Here is a 16,750-nt window from a genome sequence, read left to right as displayed (position 1 = left end):
GTGTTAGAAAAGGGTTTGGTGGTTTGGTACCACATGTTAAAGCTAAAAACAGGCCTTCTTCCCAAGGCACAGTGGTTCTGCTCTGGCAACCACAACAGAGACTCATAAGACTTATATAAAAGGTGTGTGGGCAAAACTTAAAAAGCATTTACAACTGGGCTGGATAAGGACGTGATAGTACAGTCATACAGGCAAGCTTTCAGGCCGCGAGAAGGAACCAGTGGTTGCTGCCTGCAGCCCAATGGACAGATCTCATGAGCATAAAGCTGATTGAAAGAAACCAGGCACAGAGGGCTTGCCACTCTGATTCCATCTTTGTGAAGCTCAAGAGCAAGTAAACCTCACCAGTGGTATTGAAAGTCAGGATGGCATTCCTTCTGGGGGGAGGTAGTAACTGAGGATGCGCCCAAGGGGAGCGTCCGGGGGATGAGATGTTCCCTTCCTTGATCTGGGCGCTGGTTACACAGCTGTGCTCCCTGAGCTGTGCACCTGGGTTTTGTACCTTCCTATGACTTACATTATGCTTGAATAAAAAGTTGAAAACATGATCTGTTTGTGTATTAAAAACATTGTACTAGACAGACCAGATATTCTTGTTTATAACAGAACAGCACGTCTTTCATCAAGCAGATTTGTTCAAGCTGAACAAACCTTGAGCACAGCTGGTCCCTCTACCATTAGACCAGATGATAATCTGAAGGTGTCTGGGTGAGTCTACAAGCTGAGCAAGGAGTAATGGTAATGCTAACCTTATGAAATTCTGATAGGGATGTCTTCATTGTGTAGCAACCTCTGCACTGTGAATCAGGTGTACATCTTGGTGGGCCAGGGGCCCTTTCCCCTTCCGCCATGGGATTGGAGGCCCCTGGGACCTCTCTCCTGGCCAGTCATGCCACGACCCGTGGGAGAGTGGGAGAACCCAAGTAAACCCTTCGCTACCAGTCAGTCACCATTCCGGAAGTGTTTACTGAAGTCTTCCTTGTGCCAGGCCCTGGGGACACTAGTAGACAAGGTCGGTGAAGCCCTGTTCTCAGGGAGACTGCATTTCTAGTGGATGATACAGGCAATAATCAAATACAGTGGGTGTTTGATAGGAATTGGGGTTCCTCGTCTGAATGGCAGAACACAGAAGATGACATGCATGATTATTTCCTTAGCTTTGTGGGGGTGGTACCAACAACCGCTGCTCCGCACGCTCTGGAGAGACGCGAGCCCGCCCCAGGCACAGCAGGCACTGTGGGCGCCGGGCCTCACTCTCTGGGGGAACCCTGGTTGAGAAGGCTGTGAGAGCATCTCCCCGTTCCTGAAGAGGCAGCTGAGAAGCTGAATTGGGCCTCAGAAGAAATCTAGAGTTTGAGAGGGTTAAGTAGTTGGAGTCCACAGCCCCCAAGTTTGGGTGTAGGAGGCTGATAAATCCCCTCAACTTTGAATGGGAACCCAGAAAAGCTGTCCTCCCAGAGGAAGGCTGCTTGTCATCACGGCCTGGTGTGGGGTGTGGTGAAGCTGGGACTGTGAGTCCTCCTGTCTTCCACCAAGAGCAAGTGTGATTCTCTCTAGAGAGAAACAGCAGTGTGGGCCTTCAGTTATTTCTCTTGTTCTTCATATATAATTGCAATTAATCAAAAATTATAGGCACGCAAGATGAGGAACCAGTAAAAACAGACCATAATAGATTCATATAACAGACACAAACTTTATGTTCTTTATAATCATGGAATTAAAAAGATAAACTTGATGATTTAAGCAGGCAACTGGAAAATATAGAAAACAAATACTCTAGAATTGAAAAATATAAAAAATAACGAAATGGTTTTAGTTTCAGGTTAGACACAGATAAGGGAAGAAATAGTGTATTGGAAGTTAAATCAATGAAACAAATCCAAACCTGGACAGCCCTGAAGATGGCATGAGGCACCAGAGCCCCCAGTGGCGCCTCACTGGAGGCCCCAAAGGCCCCCCGAGACGTGGCTCCCGCGCTTCCCTCCCTGGCTCAGCCCCCATGACCTTTCCCCCTGCTGTTCCTCCTGCTGGAAGTACCAGTAGCACCACCAGCAAAATCAAAAATCCGCATAAGCGGCTTCTCATTTCTTTTGCGTTTGTACACAGTCTTTTCTGTGAGGACTCCTGGCACCTCTCCGAGATCTCCAGCATCCCCGCTCTCTCCCTGTGTCCCTGAGGAATGAGGTGTGTCTGTTCCCCTCTGGAATGGAAGCTGCTTGAGGACAGAGGTGCTTGTTTTCTTCTGTTTGTTCAATACAGTATTCCTCAAGGGCTCAGAGCAGTAGGCATTCAACAAATGCCAGCTTCCTGGGGAAAATGGAAAAACCGACATAAAAATCCTTACCAGAGGTACATAATGTGGGCTTAATAAAGTTGAGTTACCCCCTTTTCTTATCTTTGTGGGATTTTTGGTTTTTCTGTTTACAGTTTGCTCTTTCCTTTGTGGAATTTCTAAGTTAACCTCTTTGTTATTTTCTGTATTATATTACATTGTATTCCTTGTCAAATCTAAATAAATCTAGCTCTATTTCAGTGAGAGACAAAACAGAGGAGGGAAGACATTCTATGAATAATTGATGGAGATCTGTTTTTAAAAGCTGTGGCCAGATGTGGATAGAATTACAACTACTCTTGGTCAGCTACTCTTTTATCTGAAAATCACAGTAGTAGTTAATACTCTTATTTGCAGAATGAAGATGTAGACATCACAGTTTAGACACTATTTTAAGAATTTATCACATTCACCAAAAGAAGGCTACCTGGGTAACTCTGATGTTTCTATGGCCTAATAGCTTGAGAGTGTTAATGGGAATTAGTCTTCAGTAAACTGGAACCAGGTTTATTGGGCAAGAGCTGTGCCAGACAGCCTTCATGTATATTTCTTGGGTTAGTTCCTCCCACAGCCGCTGGAAACAGCCAGGGGATGAATTAAGATTGCAAAATTGAGGTGGAAGGAGGGCAGGTGATTGCCCCAAAGCCACACAGCCAGATCAGAGGCAGAGCTGGAATCAGAACATGGGCGTCAGCCTCCAGAGACTGCGATGAAGGGGTTGTGTGAGTCTAGAAGCTGCGCAATGTATTCCTCACAGCCATAGATCAACACGTGTGGGTGCAGCCTGATTGTTGAATTAATGATGTCTTATTTAAATGATTATAGGGGACAGATTCTTATTTAGAGTTGTTATTAAAATTGTGATTTTGTCCTTAATTATAAAATAACTTGGCTATGTGATGTGTTCACGGTCATTGGTGATACTCAACAAGGATATTACTATTATTCAGAACCTCAGCAAAAATGAATTTTTCAAAAGACTATTCTTAGCTAATGTGTGTGTTTGATAAACTCAAAATAATCATAAGCCTAGATTTAAATAATCTTTTAACACTGTGTTTTACATATTTTGTTTATACATTTATACATTTGTGTTTTATACATTTATACATTTTGAAATGACCAGGTTTCACCCTAATTATAGTGAGGTGGTGGATAGTTAGGATAATTGTCTCCTTTTAAAAGGACCCAAAACCTAAACATTATTTTAAAATCACTCCTGTAAATTCTCTGTTTAAAATGCTTTTTCCCGTCTTAAATTTCATGCTTGATTTTACTTGTGACAGAAATAGAATCAAATAGGTCATGCTGTTTCCTTTATCCTAGAACATCTTTTCTCTTCAAAGCAAGATTTCTTGGTATCGGGTCACATGTCTGTGGTTTTCAGGTTGGGAATGGCAGATGAAGGATCTTTACTGGTGTTAGAACATGTTTTGCCTACTGTGGCCACCCTGACGCCTACCAAGTGTCCAGGTCACCCGGTCAGCTCCATTTAGACGTCTTCCTTATCAAAGATGAAAGTGCAGAAGTAGAGCTTGACAAATAAGTCTCTTGAATGCTGCAAGAATGTTTATTAATATACTTTTATTTCTTTTCCATCTTTGTTCCCTCTTTTTTAAAAAAAAAATTATTTATTTACTTTCGGTTTTCTGGGTCTGTGTTGCTGCGCTTGGGCTTTCTCTAGTTGTGGCTAGTAGGGACTCCTCTCTGGTGGTGGCGTGCGGGCTTCTCCTTGCAGTCACTTCTCCTGTGTGGAGCACAGGCTTCAGGGCCCATGGGCTCAGTAGTTACAACTTTGAGCTCCTTCCTCATTTTAACCATTTGTTGATCCTTTGCTGGCTGACCGTTCCAGCTGTTCTCAGCCAATGATCTCATCTCTGTCTTGCAATAAAATAGCAGGTATCAACAAGAATCCACTCCACTCCCTCCCAGAAGCCACATCTATCCATATTCACACTCATTTTCCCTCCTTTTGTCTGTTACAATCTGCTTCATGCTTTCCGTGTATTTTTCAAGTCCTGTCCATTGAACAAATAATGCTTATAATGGAAGAAGCTACACCACCATGGACAAATCCAGCTGTGAAATCATCATGAAAGAAATCTTGTCAGAGTTGCATTTTTAACCTTTTTAAATCGTCAGTGTTAAATATGGAAGTCAATTATTCAGTGACCTAAAATTCAAATAAACTAACATTGTATTAGGGCTTCCCTGGTGGCTTAGATAGTAATGAGTCTGCCTACAACGTGGAAGACCCAGGTTCAGTCCCGGGTTGAGAAGGTCCCCTGATGAAGGGAATGGCAACCCACTCCAGTATTCTTGCCTGGAGAATCCTATGGACGGAGGAGCCTGGCGGGCTACAGTCCATGGGGTTGGAAAGAATCGGACATGACTGAGCAACTGACACACACACAGCCTTGTATTAATACTGTCTCAGAATAATTGAGCAGGGAATGAATGGCATAAGTAAGTTTAAAATAGTCTGTCACTTTACATTTCAGTTAAGAAAATTCCAGTCATTTATAGGAGCTTAAAGAATCTTGATTCTTTAAATAAGCATAGAATTCTGCATGGGTGAAGCCATATTCTTTTAAAGCTACTAACGGATTACTGAAGCAGCAGTAAGCTCTACATTTTGCCAAACCACATGCTCAAAGCAGTGACCTAGTTGCACATCCAGCCCTCCAGATTGACCCTTCCTCCTCCATGCCCACAGCATTTCCAGAGAGATTCCTGAGGTGCAGAATCTCTCTGGTGGTGGCATGAGGGCTTCTCCTTGAGGTTGCTTCTCCTGTGTGGAGCACAGGCTTTAGGGCCCACGGGCTCAGTAGTTACAACTTTGAGCTCCTTCCTCATTTTAACTATTTGTTGATCCTTTGCTGGCTGACCACTCCAGCTGTTCTCAGCCAATGATCTCATCTCTGTCTTGCAATAATATGGCAGGTATCAACAAGAATCCACTCCACTCCCTCCCAGAAGCCGCATTTATCCACATTCACACTCATTTTTCAAGGTACTCACCTGTACCTTGGCCACACAGGGTCTGTATATGGGCATCTCAGGCTCATTGTGCCCCGCTTGCATTTGCACCACCGCACGCCCACCCGACCCTGGACGAGAAGGGGTCTTATGCCTGTACCTCCGTTGTTTTGCACCTGCTGTTCATTCTGCCTGATTTTTAATAAATCTTCCCAGCTGCTTCTGCTTTTCTCTGCTTTCATCATTTCTGGGACACTTTCTTCCGCTTTGCCTTTTGGGCTGTTCTGTGTTAGCTCGATGCCTTCCTTTGCCGTAGCAGCTCACGTGTTGCCTGATGGTTCTGTCTTTAGTCACCTGTCATCTCTGTCAGAGTCCTCACCAGGCCAGGACACCCCTTCCCTCTCTGGTGTTCAACAGGAGTGCCAGCCACAGGGGAGGGGCTCAAGGGAGGTGGTGGTGTTGGGTTGTTGTTGTTTTTTATGTAGTAAAATTATTTTTTTTGTTGTTAAGAATGATAGTTGCTTTCTTAATTTCTGAATTTATTAATTCACAAGAATTGTAATATCTCATTTTGCTACTTATAACTAAAATCATTTCAGTTTTTGTTTTGTATTGTTGTTTGTTTGAATCTTATCTGCTTCAATCTTATCTTATATTTCTCCTCCTTGCATTGGTCATTGGAAGATCATAGTTATGTTAGCAACTCACTTTCAGCTACTGCAAGAGATGTTGTGGCTTTCCCGTATGTTCCAAGGATATTTTTGACGTTTATTCTTCCTCTGCCACTATTTAATGAGTATTCCTTTTATATTTATCTGTTTTCAAAAATTCTGAACACATACCTCTTCAATAAATACTCAATTCCTCCTTTGTGAAAAAACATTAAAAAATCTCAGGTGATCATGTACAAATTGTATAAGCCTACTTCTGTGTTCAAGCTGGTTTTAGAAAAGGCAGAGGAACCAGAGATCAAATTGCCAACATCCGCTGGATCATCGAAAAAGCAAGAGAGTTCCAGAAAAGCATCTATTTCTGCTTTATTGACTATGCCAAAGCCTTTGACTGTGTGGATCACAATAAACTGTGGAAAATTCTGAAAGAGATGGGCATACCAGGTCACCTGACCTGCCTCTTGAGAAACCTATATGCAGGTCAGGAAGCAACAGTTAGACCTGGAAATGGAACAGACTGGTTCCAAATAGGAAAAGGAGTCCGTCAAGGCTGTATGTTGTCAGCCTGCTTATTTAACTTATATGCAAAGAACATCATGGGAAATGCTGGGGTGGAAGAAGCACAAGCTGGAATCAAGATTGCCGGGGGAAATATCAATAACCTCAGATATGCAGAGGACACCACCCTTATGGCAGAAAGTGAAGAGGAACTAAAAAACCTCTTGATGAAAGTGAAAGAGGAGAGTGAAAAAGTTGGCTTAAAGCTCAACATTCAGAAAACTAAGATCATGGCATCTGGTCCCATCACTTCATGGGAAATGAAGAAACAGTGGGAATAGTGTCAGACTTTATTTTTTTGGGCTCCAAAATTACTGCAGATGGTGATTGCAGCCATGAAATTAAAAGACGCTTATTCCTTGGAAGGAAAGTTATGACCAACCTAGATAGCATATTAAAAAGCAGAGAAATTACTTTACCAACAAAGGTCCGTCTAGTCAAGGCTATGGTTTTTCCAGTGTTCATGTATGGATGTGAGAGTTGGACTGTGAAGAAAGCTGAGCACCAAAAAATTGATGCTTTTGAACTGTGGTGTTGGAAAAGACTCTTAAGAGACCCTTGGATTGCAAGGAGATCCAACCAGTCCATCCTAAAGGAGATCAGTCCTGGGTGTTCATTGGAAGGACTGATGCTGAAGCTGAAACTCCAATACTTTGGCCACCTCATGCGAAGAATTGACTCATTGGAAAAGACCCTGATGCTGGGAGGGATTGGGGGCAGGAGGAGAAGGGGACGACAGAGGATGAGATGGCTGGATGGCATCACCGACTCGATGGACATGAGTTGGAGTATAACTCCGGGAGTTGGTGATGGACAGGAAGGCCTGGAGTGCTGCGATTCATGGGGTCACAAAGAGTCAGACACTACTGAGCGACTGAACTGAACTGACTCCTACAACGACATTGTCATCCGTTTGAATTAATATTTGTCTCACACAATTAAATGCATTATACTTTAACTTGCTATTTAGATAGTTTTGCTTTTCTAAATTAAATAAATTGAGGTATGGTATTTCGATGCTTCTTCAAAGAGAATAACCAAGGTCATCACTTTCAAAATCTTGTCTAAAATCAGTGACAATAAAACACAGAAGCCCATCTGTCTCCAAATCTTTTCTCTTACCCCTTGATCACATTTCTCCACTCCAAGAGATCTGTGGTAATCATTAAATTGATTATCATTGATAATACTGATGTTCCAGAAATAGTTAGATTATATCCTGGCTCTTTTAAATGTTAACTAAATATCAGTAAATGCAAAGTCACTGTAATTGATTACCCCCAGAAACTTAGAAGTCAGTTGTAGAGCAGGATTCACACTTTCATGGATATAAATGTCATCGAGCAGCATATGTAATTTGATCTTACAGAATGATCATTTCTCTGGACCTTTTTCACTTCGAAAATAGCTTTGAAATAACCATCGTGCACTTATTATCACATCTGCATAGTGTCCTCAGAATGTCCCCGTAGAACCAGGAGGATGACTTTAACTCTTGTTGCATTGTCTTTCTGTTGAGCTATGACCGTTTTCATCAGTTCATCTATTCTGGATGCTCGACCATTATCAGATGTGTGATTTGCAAATATTTTCTCCCACACTGTGGATTGTCTTCACTTTCTTCCTAATGTTGTTTGACAGAGAAGTTTTTAATTTTGATGGAGTCCATTTTATCTGCATTTTTTGCGTTGTTTTGCTTTTGTTAGCATGTCTAAGAAACTAATAACTAAGATGACAAAGACTAACTGCTCTTGAACCTCGCTAGTGAAATTTTCATTTGAGTTATACTTTGTACTTCAAGAATTTCTTTGGATTCTTTTCTGTATTAATATTCTCTGTTTTGGTGAGGCATTGTTCTCATACCCTTCGTTAGTTTTTTCCATGCAGGCTATCTTTTCATTCCTTGAATACACTTCAGATAACTGATCTATGTCTAGTAAGTGCACTGTCTCTGTTTCTGCAGGGACAGTTTCTATTGACTACTTTTTCCCTTGTTTACAGACTATACTTTTTCATTTCTCTGTACATTGCATATTTTTGTTTGTTTAAAACTGGACATTTAATAAATAATATTTCCATGTGGGAATCAAATTCTTCACATTTTGGGCTGGGACTTTTCCAAATTTATATTGTAAAGTCAGTATTTATCCTTCATTGCCATGGAAGTATCTTCTCTGTTAGTGTAGTGCTTAGTTGATGACTGGACAGAGATTTTATCAAATGCTTAGAAGCTAAGTCCCTCATCTTTGCCAAGAGCCTGTGAGTACATGTTGGAGTATGTCTTCAACGCTCAGCCAGTCAGTTTGCAACTAACTCTGGCTTAGCCTTGACTTTCCCTCTTACACTGAACCTCAAGGTCATCCAGAGGAGAGCGCTCAGGACCTTCTCAGGTCTGTCCTAGGCAGCTGTATGACACGGTACCTAATTCCAGAACTACTAATTTCCAGCTTTGCAAAGCCCAAATGGATCTCGCATTCCTCTACTTTTCCTTGTAGCTTGTTGTTTGCACCAGTTTTCCTCCACACCTCAAGCAGCTGAGATCATAAACAGTTGCCCCTAGTTATTTTCTCAGATTTTCTCAGGGAGAAGGCTTTGTGCACTGGATGAGCTCCAAGTGGGGTCTGATAAAGACAGTCCTCTGGGAATGGGGTTTGAAAAGCGCTCCACCCTGCCCGCCCCTGCCAGTGGCCTCAGGTCTGCTGCTTTCCTGCTTGATTGATTGGGGCCCCTACAGAGCTAGGGTGAGAGATGGGAATAGAACAGGTTAAAACATCAGAGCTCACCGTTCTTTCCAAGATGCAGCCAATTTTTTAAAAATAAATGCTCCCTAGATCTCTGTAAGCCTGTGGTTAATTTCCAGAGTTCTAAAAATGTTCATTCTGACAGTTTTTGCCAGTTTCTCTTTGCTTTTCAGAGGGAATTTTTGGAGGTTCTTACTCTGTCATTTTCACTGATGTCACTTTTATATTTTTCTTTACATTATAATTAGATATAGAGTTCAGTGGTAGCTGAATTAATAAAGATTCACTGAAAGTGGAATGCTTCTTTCTTTCCAGAAACTTCTCTGAACTTTTTGTCCTTCTGTTGTATTTTAGGACTATGATGACGGATATGGCACTGCTTATGATGAACAGAGTTATGATTCCTATGATAACAGCTATAGCGCCCCAACCCAAAGGTAAGCGTCACTCTTTCTGAACAGACCCCGCAGCAGACACTTGTGCTGTCCACATTTTATATCCTCTCGGAATAGGATGACGATTGGCCGGTGAGGGTGACCTGACTTGGCCTTTGTTTTGTTTTAATTGGGGAAACTGTCTGTCCTACCATCTAGCATGTATTGCACTCAAATTTACTGTAGTGCTAAAGCAATGCGTCTTGGAAAATGTGAAACTTTTATTTTCTCTAAAAATGTAGTTTAAGCATTCGGTGTATTCTAAGGAAGAACGTGTGTGCCAGGTCTGTGGCTCTCGAGTCCAGAGGCTCCAAATTATCTTAGAAACATGTGACTTTCCTGCTTCGTCAGTGCAGGGAATGGGAGTGACGGAAGTTTTGTTCAGTGTTCATAAATCATTTCTGCTTCTTAGCAATAGTGCTCTTGTTTTCTAACAACTTCAGATTCCTGTTTGTGAAAACTGAGCTAGTTCTGATTAGTTTTCTGAAAAACTGTTTACTTAGAAACGAGTGTTATCAGAGGGGAAACACAGCTTTATAGTCATGGCATAGTAGACCCTGATGTTCATTAGTGTATGAAACCTGTGTGTTCTGTTCAGAATCTTTTCCTAAATCCCGAGAAACCTCTTGCTTTATGCTTAAAATTCTAAGTGGAAAAAAAAGATAGACATACACAAGCCAAAATGCTGGCTGTATGAAGCATAAACTTCAATAACTATGGACTACATGGGTTTTTTGATGAAGCATAAATTCACTCTTGAACTCATGTGGGGCAAGGCAAGCTTTAAGCAGATCTGCACTTGGGTCCTGAGGTGGGCAGGGATGTACTTTCTTCTCATTTTGTTCATGCCGGGTTTTTCTCCACTATGGTGTGTCACAGATTAGTAGCCTTTAAACTTTGACTCCCAGCTCGTCTCATTTCCAGGAAGCCTTGTGCATGGTGTTTGTATTCTTGAAGGTGTGGGCACACCTGGAGAGACTTGCACACGGTAAACAGCAGACTAGACTTTATGTGTTTCTTCTCAGTGTTCTGGCAATTTTATGAAGTATGAGGGGCTGTTCCCATTGTATAGATGAAGAAAAGAAGCGCAGAGCATAAGTTTAAGTAATTAGTCAAAAATCATACATGGAGTACAATCCTTTACTCACATGTCTTGTGTAATCTGAACGGCAACACGGGAGTTAGCACTGTCATACGGATCTGTCATACGGATGATGAAACCGAGGTTGAGAGAAGTAAATAGCTAATGCAGAGTGTGAAGCTGACTTGGAGAGCTTGAGGTCTGCCCATATTAAACTGTGATAACATAGTAATATGATTGATCACAGGCGTTCATTCCTGTGGTCATTTATTCAGCCAGTATGTATTAAATGTCCATTACATGTTTTAAACGTAAGCACTGTGCTCAATGTTGGATTACAAAGATTATTGAGACAGAGACCCTCTCCTTGGAAAGCTCACAGACTAGAATGAAATACAAATATTTAAAAGCAATGTGATATGGTAACCACATGAGAGTTTGAGAGAAAATAGGGCTAAGAAGACAATGCTGGAGTCTGATTGGGAACACGGGGGGCATTTCACTGAGAGAGTGAAGGGCTAGTAGGGGTCACGAAGGTACGGACACCGAAGGACATCGCCCAAAGCCAAGCACGGCATGGAGCGTGTTGTCTGGGCTTGATGGCGTGACGCAAGGGAGAGGAGACGGGAGGGGGGGTGACCGCATCCTCCCAGGCTTGGGGCACAGGCTCCAGACCGTCGGCAGCGCTAGGGAGCCACCGATGAGGTGCAGGCTAGGGAGTGGTGTGTTCACACTTGGGTTTGGGGGGGAATTAACCAGAAGGCCGTGTAGAGGCCAGGTTCATGGTGAGCCTGGAGGCAGAGACCAGTTAGGTGGCACCTTATAAATTATAAGCCCTTTAAATTTCAGGGAAGACTCACTTAAAAGGAACATCTTACTGATGGCCCAGCCACCTTCTTGGGCATGATCTTTTCAGTGCTGCAACTCATCTTACCTGAAGGACTGCAGAGAATTGTGTGAGAATTGCACGTGCTGGCAAATGCAGAAATCACTGTTGGTCAGGTACTCTGAATATTCATTTAATCCTCATAACCTATGAAATAGGCATCAGTCCTTTTAAAGAAAGAAGACTGGTTTATAAAAATTAGGTAAACTTGCCTAAGATCATGCATCTTACAAGCTAAGGGGCCCAACTTTGCACCTCAGTCTGTCTGTCTTTCTCTTCAGCAATTACTCTAAGTCTTGATGAAGCAACTGCGTTACGGAATAGGATGAAGAAGTGTTTCCAGGAGCTGTGTTAATTTGCTAGAGTTACCACAACAAAATGCTACAGACTATTTTAAACAACAGACACTTATTTTCTTGGGGTCATAGAGCCTAGAAGTCCAAGATGAGGGTGTTGGCAGGTCTGGTCTCTTCTGAGGCTCCCTCCTGGACGTGCAGCTGGTGCTGGCATGCTGGTCCTCACACAGTCTGTCCTCTGTGGGCACGCATCCCTGCTGCCTCCTTGTACCAGATTTCCTCTCTTACAGTGACACCAGTCAGACTGACCGAGGGCCCACAGACGCCTCCTTTGACTTCATCACCTCTTTAAAGGTCCTGTGTCTAAACACACATTATAGGTACTGGGGTAGGGCTTCGAGTTATGATTCTGGGTGGACAGGTCAGTTCATAATATGTACATATTGTAACATTGGCTTAAGTACAACACTGTATGCCTTGGAATTAGAAATCTAGCCTAAGCCAGTTAGAGCAAATTTTGAAATCATCTCCCAAATTGAATAGTGGGTACTGACCAGTGAATCTTCATTTTCATTGTCAGTACTGAAGGTTGGCCATGTGCTTGGTGTACTGGACCGTGGGCTTCACAGAGACTCTGCTCACTGTGCCCTGAAGTACTACAGAATTCAAGTCTAAGCATGTCATTCCTTGCAAGCAGGTTCAGAGAGGTTGACTCACTTGTCTTAACTCACAGCGTTGAGCAGTGGTAGATCCACACTGACCCCAAGCATTCTCTTTGGTACTCTGCTCCATCATCTTTCAACTAGCCTTTTGTCACGGTTTTGACTTCAGTTGCTTAAATATGTTGATATTTCCCATATGCGTGCATGCCCAGTCACTCAGTCATGTCTGACTCCTTTGTGACTCCATGGACTATAGGTCCACCAGGCTCCTCTGTCCATGGGATTATCCCAGCAAGAATACTGGAGAGGGGTGCCATTTCCTCCTCCAGGGCATCTTCCCAACCCAGGGATTGAAGATCGAACCCAGGTCTACTGTGTCTCCCACACTGGCAGGAGGATTCTTCACTTTCATCAAACCTGAGAATTTCATTTATTTTCATGCCAGTGTTGCAGGCTAAAACTAGATGTCTACACTTCATGTGCTGTAATCATTTTATCACACTTTTGTTGCAGGGAAAAAGTTTCTCTCAGGAGGTTTACAAATTAGGAATTTTCTCTATCAATTTTCAGATACCTTGTATGAAAATTAGCGTACAAATGAGAGTCCCTACAGAGTTCTAGAAGATTCAGCGTAGTTCAGCCACGTTTCCCATCGACGTTTGTAATGACCTCGTACTGCAGTGTAAGACAAGCGTTGTTTACCTGACTTCACACACTTAATGAGCAACAAGCTGTCACCCATTCCTGTGAAGAGAAATATGAACTGTTCTTTACAATGTTAGAATTATTATAATATACATCGGCATAAAAATAGTTACTGATTCATCCCTGTGGGCGCACGGCCCTGGAGTAGCTGTGAGGAGTAAAGGAGCGGATGATAAATGGCCTCAGCGCTCAACCTGCACCTACCCTGGCGTGACCGGGGCCTTCTCAACTAAGCGGGATTAGTTTTCATTTGATGTCTTATTTATCATTCTAACAACAGTCACAATTTTACAGCATGATGACTGTAGTTAGTAATATAGTATTGAGTTTGGGAAATTTGCTAAGAGAGTAAATTTCAGATGCTCTCATCACACACACCAAAAGGTAACTATGTGATGAGATCTGTTAGTTACCTTGACTGTATTCAAGTTTCAGAATATTTTAGTCTGTGTTTCTGAATATTTGCAAATTCTCTAAAAAATATTTGATTCCTCTAATGATCAATTGTAAAGAAAGTGGAACAAAAAGGGTTTCCAAAAAGTGCTAATAACCCCCTAAGCATAAGTGGATGACTGTGTAGTAACAGTTTTATTTCCTGGCAGGTTTAATGTTGACGTACTAATTTCCCATAGCAGTTTGTGGTTTGATGGTACTTTTACATACTTATTTCATTTCATCCTCCACAATCTCTGTGATTTTCCTGAAAACAGAAGTACTGAAAAAAATTAGACATAAGAGCTGCTAGTTTGGGAAAATCTATTAAGTCTTGCACTCAGCCGTCTATGTCCTTTATATGCGTTACCTCCAGTTTTCACAATGGCCCTACCTGCTGAGTTTTTCCATGTATAGAAGTTGAAGATGTGATGTTTAGCACCTTTCCCAAGAATACACTGCTGAAGAGTACTTAAGCTTAGGTTTTTGTCTGTCTCTGAAAACCATTATCCAGCTAAGAAAAAATTTTAGAATACAAAATTATTGACTTGTTTTTATGACAAAACAACACCTAAGCGCTTTTATCCAAATAGGCAGAGTAATGGAGGCTGTCAAGAAGCTCCACGTATTCTAGCTGTGTTTTCAGACGCCAGTTGCAAGGAGAACAATGAGCCAGAAGTTAATGCTGCCGTCTGCCCTGCTCTCTAGTTTGCTGTGCTCCTCTTGGCAGCTTTAGCATTATATGTGCAGTAATGTCTTCTCAGGAGCTGACTTGAGAGGTGTGAATATAATTTGCGATTTTCACCTTGGAAATGATGACCTATTGTTCAGCTTAGGATGTAGCATTTCAACATCAGTAAAATCACTGTGTATTTGAAGATAGTGCTGTGTTGTTTCAGGGTTGGCTGTTTTGGACTTTTAAAAACAGTAATGGTTTGGCCTGGATTAACCACGCCTTGCAGAATTTTTGTGAAATATGTTTTCGCCTGGCCCAGGGTTTGACTGCTTGCCGCATGAGTGCTAAAGGAATCTCTTCAGCAGAAACTGAGCAGTGTGACGACTGACGGCAAACTTCTCACCCAGTAGTGTGAGGACACCAGCCCAGTGTGTGCAGTAAAGCTGAGAGTGCATTCTCAGTCAAGGACCCCATGATAAGGAAAAAAGGAGGCGAGGTTATAGTAAAAATGAAGTTGCAGCCTAAAAGGGAAAAGGAACAGTCTAAGAGCCAGAGTTGCAACATGTACTAGTATTGCTGTTAATTATGTGCATTGACCTCTACTGCAGTGTTGGTTGTCTCAGGGTGAATGTGTTTGTGCACCCACACATGTATCCCCTCTGATCTTAATTTTAACTTTTTAACTTTAAAAGTTAGATATTCTCACCCCCTTTTCTTGAGAACATTGAGACACAAGGAGAGGTTTAGTAAGTGGCCCGAGTCACTTGCTTAGTGACAATGCTGATCTCAAGCCATTTTCTTTCCATCATAGTGTTTCTCAGAGAAGCACACCTATCACTGGTGTTTCACAGCATGGTTTCAGGTGGCACATGGGCAGACACTCTTAGTTTTAATGATTAGATTTTAGTTATTGGGAAAGTATAGTTGCCGTATCAACTACATGATTTTATGAATAGTATTGCTAAAAATTATAGTAAATTTACTTAAGTTAAAATAAAACCTATAATACAGAGAATAACATTAAGTCACTCACAGGATGAGTAGTGGACGTAGATGGCAGACGTCCTGAAAGTGGTCCATGAAGGACTGATGTTAGGCAGACACTGCCCATAGCACTTTTTTTTTTTCAAGATTCATTAACGCATTTTCAAGGAATGAGATATCTATTGAATACTTATCAAGTATTAACTAGTACATTAAATGCTGTCATGTCTATCATTTTATTTAATTCCCAAGAACATCTGTAAGATTGTTAGTCTTACAAAGGAAACTAATGTTCTGAGAACTTGAGCTTGACCCGTCACAAAACTATGAGTAGCAGTCAGGCCTCATATCCAGTTCTCTTTAAAATCAAGCCCACATTCTTTTGCTTAACCTGAAAGCAACTAAGGGAAAAAAAGTCCCTCTGTATGTAGAAAATGCCAGAACTGTGAAGTGGCCGCGTGGAGTCTTCACGCGTGAGCTCCGCGGCAGGATGGAAGCAGCAGTGGGGCTCAGGCGTGCTAATGGCAGTGAATCAAGTGCCGCCGCCCGTGCAGTCTTTCATGTTCTTGAGAACACGTGAGATTGATCACCGAGGCTGTGGGGGAATGGTGGTGTGTGAAAACAGAGTCCACCGGGGAGATGTACTACATCATTTGGATTTAGCACTGCCATCTGCTTAATAGCCTCGAGAAGACGACAGCAGTGCTCATGATCAGCCGCTCAGAGCACTGACAGATGCTGCTGCGCGGGAACGTGCCCGGGAAGCGTCCTCACCACAGTGTAGGCCCTACACAGCGGGCTCGTTGGCCATCACGCCACCAGCCTTACACCTTCACTCCCGGCTTTAAGGTCTGTAGGTAGAGATCTACTCGGTGAATCTCCCATATTTTCTTTCCCCATGTTTCATATGTTCTTAAAATGGGTTTTATTAGTTTTAGAATAATTTTCCTTACAAATTCTGCCCTCTTTTTAATGAAAGAAGTTGGTAGCCCTTTTTGTATTTCTTGACTCTTGAAATGAGTCACATGGTTTTGTTAAACCGACTGGAGGGCTCTGAAACCACTCAGACCTTGATTTGAATCCACTGTGTCACTTCCTCAGCTGTAGGATTATGGCCAAGCTACTTCTTCAAGTCTTCATTTTTCATTTGTAAAATGATGGCAAGAATATTTGACTTGTGAGATTGTAATTAAATGAGATAGGGAAAGCAGTATACAGAGCAAAAGTTTAGTAAACTTGCAAAGATGACATGTACCAGGAGCCACACAGTGTTCTCAGCACTTTTCAGCCTTATAAGTAGGTTATTACTGTTA

General features: G+C 42.2%; 1 protein-coding gene across 2 annotated transcripts in view; it reads left to right on the top strand.

The window, feature by feature from the left end:
- The window catches only part of KHDRBS3 (KH RNA binding domain containing, signal transduction associated 3), a 156,567-nt gene that overhangs the window by 115,240 nt on the left and 24,577 nt on the right, over positions 1-16,750 (top strand). For both annotated transcript variants that reach the window (XR_006336416.1, XM_043880231.1), the window contains exon 7: positions 9,636-9,718. Coding sequence is in view for 1 of the 2 variants with exons in the window: in XM_043880231.1 (XP_043736166.1) it covers positions 9,636-9,718 (83 nt within the window). In the remaining variant the exon portion in view is untranslated. The remainder of the gene's footprint in view (positions 1-9,635; positions 9,719-16,750) is intronic.

Source organism: Cervus elaphus, chromosome 21, assembly GCF_910594005.1.
Source record: "Cervus elaphus chromosome 21, mCerEla1.1, whole genome shotgun sequence".
NCBI lineage: Eukaryota > Metazoa > Chordata > Mammalia > Artiodactyla > Cervidae > Cervus > Cervus elaphus.
This window is presented reverse-complemented; position numbering and strand designations above follow the sequence as displayed.